This window comes from Chinchilla lanigera, unplaced genomic scaffold, assembly GCF_000276665.1.
Source record: "Chinchilla lanigera isolate Chin_1 unplaced genomic scaffold, ChiLan1.0 scaffold00001, whole genome shotgun sequence".
NCBI classification, from domain to species: Eukaryota; Metazoa; Chordata; class Mammalia; order Rodentia; family Chinchillidae; genus Chinchilla; species Chinchilla lanigera.
In genome coordinates this window covers 977039-984896 of record NW_004955402.1, presented here as the reverse complement: position 1 = coordinate 984896, position 7858 = coordinate 977039, and the positions used below count along the sequence as shown (strand labels likewise).

Sequence of the window (7858 nt, the reverse complement as noted above, 5' to 3'; positions counted from 1 at the left end):
GGAGAGAGGGTTGGGGGGCAAGGACAAGGAGGAGAATCCCCAGGTCAGCCCCGCCCTCGCTGCACCCACACCCTCTCCCCAGTGTGCGGCGGGCTGAGCGCGCGGGCCCCAGGGACTCACCGAGCCGGCTCCGGCGGATCTCCTCGGGTGAGACAGGCCGCAGCTTCCTTTCCGCCTTGATCTCCTCTAAGATTCTCTCATGGAGGCTCTGTGGCCGGGGAGGGGTGGGCTTCAGTTTTCTGGCTGAGACCTTGAAGAGAGCATGGTGGCCAGGACATGAGCGTTTGTTCTGAACAGACAACGCCGTAAGCTGCTTACTGTCACTCTTCCAGGTCACAGCCAGGGCGGTCGGGGTGACAGGCCCCAGGTCTCACAGCACTCAGACACGTGTCCACCGACACGGGGCCACCCGAGGGCTCGGCTGCACTCCCGCGGCAGCCTACGCGCCGCACGGCAGTGTCCTCGTGCCACCTGTGAGCTGACCGCGGTGGGAAGTGAGCTGCAGCCTTCTCAGATTTCCCTCGTTCTCCGCTTGAGGAAAGAAAGGCTCGGGAAGCAGATTCACTTGCTCAGAGGGTAAGACCTGCCTTCCTGAAACAAGCTGATGCTGGTTCCTTTCCTTCTTTCAAAAACATTTACACGTGGCTGATGAAGTGTGCTTCAGATGTACACAAACAGGAAAACACCAGTCCTTTACTGTTATGTTACACAAAGGTCTGGGGAGAGCCGGCTATCAAGAGTGTGTGTAGGGGGGTAAAAAACAGAGAAAATGGCAGACATGGTGGCATGTGCCGGTCACCCCACACTTGGGGAGGCTGAGGCACAAAGTCGACAAATTCAAGCCCAGGCAGGGCAACTTACCAAGACCCTTTCTCAAAAAAAAAAAAAAGAAAAAAAGTCTGGGGATGCAGCTTGGGAAAACCGGCTTAGAATGTTGTGAGTCCACAGTTCCTAGGAAGACCTCATTAAAACGTAACAGGGGCGTAGGGCCAGGTGGCCTGTCACAGCACCGTGAGGCAGGAAGGCAGCCCCCTGGAGCCACTGGTGGGTGCCGTGTCCAGCTGTCACGCTGGGGCTGTCCAGCCAGACCGTACACCCACTCTTTTAGTTAGGATAAAAACGCCCTAGGACTGCCACAGACTGGACAATCTTAAGGGTTTTTTTCTGAAACAACACAGCTTGCAGGCGGGCTTCACAGTGCTTAGAATAAAAGGCTCAGAGGAAAGGAAGCCCTGCACTCGGGTGTTATGGTTGATACATTGTGTCAACTTGGGAAGTCTTAAAGCTTAACTTACTAACTCAACAGCTACTTAGTTAGTTCTGCATCCTAGGGTGCAGAAGACGTGCCATAGGGCTGTTTATGATCTAGGATGGCTGATTCATTGTGTCAACCTGAGTTCAGAAGTTTAACTGACTCAGCAGGGGTCCAATGTCCTCACTTTGTAAACATCCTGAGCCTGTACAAAAGGAGGGCACAGAGATGATGTGAGGGCTACATCCGGCCTAGGGCGGGTAGGCTGCTTACACTATAAGGCAGCAAAAGAGGCTTGTTCTCCCCTCATTTTGCTCTTGTTGCTGTTGCTGTCCTCCACTGCCATGAACTGTAGCCCCTGTGCCATGTGCCACCCTGCCTTGGAGCCAGCGAATATGGACTGAGACCTCCACAATCTGTGAGCTAAATTAGCCTTTCCTTCCTTAACTTTGGGTGTCAGATATTTTGTCCCAGCGACAAGGGGAAAGGTAACTAAGACAGAAGCTGAGCCCTAGAGGACAATGCGCGCATCGTGTACCGGATTGAGCGGCGGCCGGGACCGGATGAAGTCGAGGATGATCTCGTGGGCACTCTTCTTTAACCTCGGGGGAATGTCCCCATTCACCTAGGAGACAGAAGCACAAGAGCTGTGTGATTGTGGCAGCACCACGGCACGCGGCAGTGTGGTCCAGGTCCACCAAGGAAGTGGAGAAGGAGGAAAACAGCTGTGGATCCACCTTCAGTGTAGTTCCATCATTTGCAGAATTATACATGATACATGTTCCTTCCACCAAAGATTCCTGAAATTAAGAATGGGAGTGAAGGAAATAATCCCCATGTTCACCACGTATTTCCTACTGTAAAGAGCCCTCTGCCATTTCCATCCGTGTAAAATGGAAGACACAGGTGACAGAGGGGCTGGCAGGACTGGGCTCTTCTGGGCCGGTCAGTGCGTGGTGCAAGTGAGGACAGTGATGGTGCAGCCGCGCCTGCTCTGCTTCTACTCTGATGTCCTCCCCTTTTAAAGCTGTGTGCTAAAGGAATTCTTTTAGCAATATAAAAAAAAATCCCTAGAAAGCCACAAAAAATCTCCGCCTCCACCCACATGCTACAACCCACCATGTACAGCTGTGGCACTGTGACGGATTTGTATCCTGGTCTGGTCTGAGCAAAACAGAAGCGGAACTGCTGATGCTGGCCTTCCTCCTGGCAAGCCTGCGGGGCCCAGTCCCACAGACAGGAGGGGTACTATGCCCAAGCCAGTACCTGACCATCCAGGTGTGAGGTGGCCAGGACCAACCCAGAGCAGAGGCCGAGGCTGGCACCGCCCACCCGTGGAGCCCAAGACGTAGAACTAAAAATCCTTCTGCATGAAGCAGAGCAGCCAGACTTCCCTATCGCCCTGTGCAGAATCCACCTCTCTCCAGCTGACTTCTGTATGCCTTTACTCGGATGTCCTTTGCATCTCAGGGCAGCAGGGTAGAGGCCCACGTGCAGGTCAACGCACCCAACTGTCAGGGCCCGGTCCCGGTCCCCAGCAGATGTGGATGGGAGGAGGAGCATGGGGGTCACCTGCCCAGCCAGCGAGGCCGGTGAGGTGCTGTCACTCTAGCTGTCCCCCTCCCTGTGCTAGGGTCACAGAAGGCTCCATACCCAGGTCTTAGAGACCAACCTTCCCATGACAGTAACACTGTGATGTGTTTCCCTGTGTGCTCTTGTGGAGCCTGTCTTTGTGTGTGTGTGTGTACGTGCACGTGTGCACACGCACTGATTTGTACATGCATGTGTGTGTACGTACATGCATGGTGCCAGGGATGGAACCTGGGCCCTCATTCATGCTGGGCAAGCTCTCATGGACAGCTGGACCCCCAGGGCACAGATGGCCATGACAGAAGCGGAGCAGGCAGCCGCATGTCACAGTCCGGGAGCCCAACACAGGCAGGCCTCACTCACTCCACTGTGCCCATCTGGACGGGAGGGGTTGGCTGGGGACAGCAGGGGCGCCACTGGGCTTGACGTGAATGTGCGAGGCACGCTCCGCCTCTGCAATCTCAATGCAAGGCCTCCACTGTGTCTGCAAAGACTTGCAAGTGGGCGGAGGACCGCAGTGCCCTAACCACGCACGGACGGGTCACACAGCGAACTCGGTAGAGCCGTAGCTAGAAAAGATGCAGCCCTTTAAAGTCAGGTTGAGTATAATGACGTGGAAAAAATACTCACAATACACTGAACAAAAGTAACTGGTTACAATGCACAATTAGCCCGTGTTTCATCTAAATTAAATGCACAGCACAAACGACTGAGGGTTAGACCCAAGATGCTCACAAATTTCTCTTTGGGTGGTGGGAAAAGGTGTTTGGACCTTTCCTCCTTTGAGCTCTGAGTATTTTCCAGATCTTCCAGAGCAATCAAGTATAGCGGTCCTGGGAGAAATACCCTAACACCACGCAGAGACGCGGCTGCCCGCCCCACTCACCATCACTCTGCGCAGGGTGTAGCGCCGGCAGCGGATGTCCTGCATCAGCATCTCGTAGGGCGTGAGCTGGTACTCAATGGGCAGTGGGTTGTACTGCCGCTCCTGCACCTTCTTCAGCTTCACCCCATTGCGCAAGTCCCTCATCACCTGGACCCAGAAGCGCGCCTGAAGGAGCCAACGGGGAGAGTCTGTGAACGCCCTGAGGTCACACAGGAGGAGGGGCTGGGGCATCCGCGCAGCAAGACCAGAGCCCTAGTTCGGAGTACAGAGAGCTGTGCGAAGGTCAGCTGAGAACGACCAGCCTCTGAGGCAGCAGCTGCGCAGGGACACAGCTCCTGTGTCCATGACTGCTCTGTCTGTCTCTCACCCCCAGTCAGGGTTTGGCCCATAGCCGGCGTGCTAGGACCATCAGCTTCAAAAGCACCCGTAGAAGGGCCTGGTTCTGTCTGCCCTGAGCCAGGAACGGGGCCGGCCTCACTGGGGGAGGATGGGTCATGGAGTGGCACAGCCCCGGCTTGCACGGGTGCTGTGCCGAGTGCTCTGGGACTGCACGGTGCTGCGGGCGTGGCTGCCACGTGACTGGTCGCCATCTGGCTCCAGCGGCTGCACCCTGCCCGAGCCCTGGCTTTCTCACCAGGAGGGGAAAACGAGACTTCACTGAGATCAGTGACTATAGTGCTCTGCACAAGAAAATGCTCAAAAATGACAATTTTTATGGCATCTTTGCACACATTTTAATGTCTTCTTATCTACAAATACTAAGCTGCCTTGTCCACCTTCAAGAGTCCTGAGAATAAGGTGAGACATACGAGCAAGAATTTGCTGTGTGCACTACTGTCCTTTAAGCGTCTGTTCACCTGCCTCCGGTTCAGTGAGGTCAATGCCATGTTCATTAACATACTCTAGCTTACAGAAGTTAAGGTGCCTCAGCTAGCTAAATGTATTCATTATAAAATCAAGGGAGGTATAAGAATCTTCTACTCAGATGGGTTGGGGTGCAGCTCAGTGGCACAGCATGTGCTTAGCATGCGCAAGGCCCTGGGTTTAATCTCTGGCATCAAAAAAAAAAAGTGTTTATTTGTATATAAAATAACTGGTTAAATTTTTCAAAAATGTCCTTGATAACAATTGGGATTTTTAAAACAGATAATGCCATTTCTCATTCATTCTCTTTTTCCAAAAGGATTTGAGCTACTCGGCATTGGGTCCATTGGAGTACCTTCTCAAATCTTCGTATTCCTAGAGATCCTTGGACTCTGCCACGAATGATGTTCTGGTGTAAGAGCCGCAGAATACCTGCCTTTCTTGCTTTGGGGTGCCCCTGTGCCAGCTCCTCACTCCTTTTGTTCAGCCGAGACTCAGTTCAAACCCCACCTCACTTTTAAAGCTGTTTCTTCTGTTCACTTCCTCAGCTTGAGGAACCCCAGGAATGAAGCCTGAGTTTACCAGCACAGATCCGAAGACGGCTCCTCACACCCAGCGCTCACTGCCGCTACCATTGTGACCCAGAGCCTTATGCTGCTGAGTGCTCTGACACGAACTGCACCCCCAGCCCAATTCTGCTACAATTTACGGAAGCCGTGAAACAAGTCTGACACAGCCGTTGTCTGTGCATCATTGCTTGGCTAAGTCTTACTACTTTTCAGAAACTAAGGCCAAGGTTATATAAAGTACTACACAGTGTCATCACGTGAGACTTTACCATTCACCCCGCGCTCCCCTCAGGAAACCTGAGCCCCACAGCCCGTCGCTAAGGGTGTTCTAACAGTCCCTTCCTTCCTCTTCCATCTCCTCTCCTCCAGTGCTGCCCTGCATGTCCTCACAGAGGAAGGCGGCAGCGGGAATCGTCCTCTTGAGCACCATCACCCTCCTCAGAGCTGCGACCATGGGCTAGAGATTCTGCTTCTACTACACGAGCTGTGTGCTAACTTCTGAACACCTATGCTACTTTTTTGGCCTCCGTGACAGGAAGAGTGATGCAAATGCTATTAGCTAGGATGAGTAAACCTCGAGCAGCAGCATCAGTATGCTATACAGAAGTAAACCAATAACCAACATTATTCTGAGATGACAATACTATCTGCTAATTCAATACAACTTGTTTAATGTTACTCTTAAATGCTCCCAATTAACACCAGCATATCTCAGTATATACACCAATCAATAAAGAATACCGCAGACAGGAAACAAATCGTTATCACAGATGAATAAACTGTAATATATCCATCGGCGTGTGCACATGTGTGTATGTTGCATACACACACGTGTCAAAACTTATGACTATAAATGTGCTTCTCTTCTTTGCAGTGCTGGGATGGAACCCAGGGCCTCAGGCATCAAACTATGTCTTAACACCTACAGCTTCCTGCACCCGTTCCACCCCTCAACAGAGACGAGAAAGGAACGTGGCAAACAATGAAAATCTAACACGGTCCAAAGTGACCTGCCTGCATCCTCCAGCCCGAGCCTATTCCTGGATTCCCTTGGTTTATGATGTCATTCCGGATCCAGTACCCTTAGCCTAAGAAGTCAAAATCCTCCAGTGTGTCTCCCCGCTCCCTGGACAGTCCCATCTGACATCCTGCCACAGTTGTTGCCCTGTCCCCAAGCCTCTCGTGACCACCAGAACAGGGTCACTTGGTGTCACTGGGACCTACGCCCACGCAGGAGACAGTGTCCCCTGCCTACACGTCTGTCTTCTCCTCAGCCCTGCAGCCCTGAAGGCAGAGACTCCATACTTTTCACCCGAAGGACCTTGAAGCAACTCCTAGCCCTTGGGCAGACGAATGTCCCACACTAGTTCTATACTTCATTCTGAAAAACAGCTTTACCTCAAGTACGTGCAAGGATATGCAAAGGTATTAAAATAATTACAAATGCTAATACTTACAATACCAAAATTCTCAGAGACATTGGGTAGTTCTAATAAAATAAGAAAGCTTTAAAAGTGGGCCTGATACGTCCTGGTATCTAAGACTAAGCACTCAGATTCCTCTGCCTATCCCTCCGTGGCTCTCGGGAACAGCGCTTGTGAGGCGCCTCACCCAGTCCGCGTTCTTCAGCTCCTCCAGGTCGGCGCGGGACTCGTCACTCTGGTCCATCTCCTGGATCCTCTTAAGGTTCTGCCAGGAGAAAGAAAAAGAAAACAGGCATGAGAGCACTCTTATCAAAATGAGCTGACGTGCAAACCTCCAACAGGGACCTAGAGCTTGAACACACTCAGACGTGCTGCGGTGGCAAGCAGGAACACCAAAGGACACCCCAGGCTTGGAGGCATCATTCCCTGAGCATCAGGCCCTGATCTCTGGGCGTCTAGGGCTTATTCGGGATACGCAGGCAGGAGGCAAGCAGAACGGCTTGTCGGCTGGGGCTTGGTTTACACAGTGTGCCTCACAGTGACCAGCTGCTTCTAAGAGGTGGGAGCCACCAGATGGGGACCTGGAACTGTTACCTGGGCAACTGACAAGCTGAAGTACATGGGCTGGGGGCCGTTTTCTCTTACAGTACCCCGAAGGAGACGCCTCTGAATTCCACAGCTGGTTCTCGTGGCATCTCTGGGGACAGACTGAGACAGCCCTGGGGCTGACTTCAGTCACAGCGCTGGCGACAGCACATCGGCCCCAAGCCCTACAAATCTCACAGAGGGTCCTTACACAGCGCCCTCAGTCCTCGCCCGCAGCCTGAAGAAATCCCCCTTCCTGTCCTCCCAGCGTGGCCCACCCTGGCCACAGGCCTCTCCACGGCCTCCCCACCTCAGGGCTCCTCACTGCAGTGCCCCCAGGCTCCCCATTGCATCTCCAGGAGCAACCACAGCTTTGCACTCTCCAGTTTCAAGTTAGTGAACAAATTTTAACTAATAAAACACCTTTTTTTTCATTTTTCCGTAGTATTTTTTTTCAATAGCACCATCAAAGCAACAGCTTCTTTTGTATCACAAGGGTTTTTCCTTACACCCAGTCCGTCCCCATTTTACTTGGGCTGTCCTTTCAAGCACTGACTAGATAGATTTCCCTTTAACTGAAAGCTTATCTTCCCCACAAAAACTAAACGGAAGTACATTCAAACTGAACACAGAGGGGCTGGGAATTTAGCTCAGTGGCAAAGCACCTCCCTGGCAAACGCAAGGTCGT

The 7858-nt window shown here is 52.4% G+C and overlaps 1 protein-coding gene across 4 annotated transcripts in view; it reads right to left on the bottom strand.

Moving 5' to 3' along the window:
- The window catches only part of Spire1 (spire-type actin nucleation factor 1), a 90610-nt gene that overhangs the window by 26443 nt on the left and 56309 nt on the right, over positions 1-7858 (bottom strand). For all 4 annotated transcript variants that reach the window (XM_005372557.1, XM_005372559.1, XM_005372558.1 and 1 more), the window contains exons 4-7: positions 6773-6850; positions 3729-3893; positions 1791-1877; positions 121-250 (exon numbers count right to left, since the gene is read on the bottom strand). In XM_005372557.1, coding sequence (XP_005372614.1) covers positions 121-250; positions 1791-1877; positions 3729-3893; positions 6773-6850 — 460 coding nt within the window. The remainder of the gene's footprint in view (positions 1-120; positions 251-1790; positions 1878-3728; positions 3894-6772; positions 6851-7858) is intronic.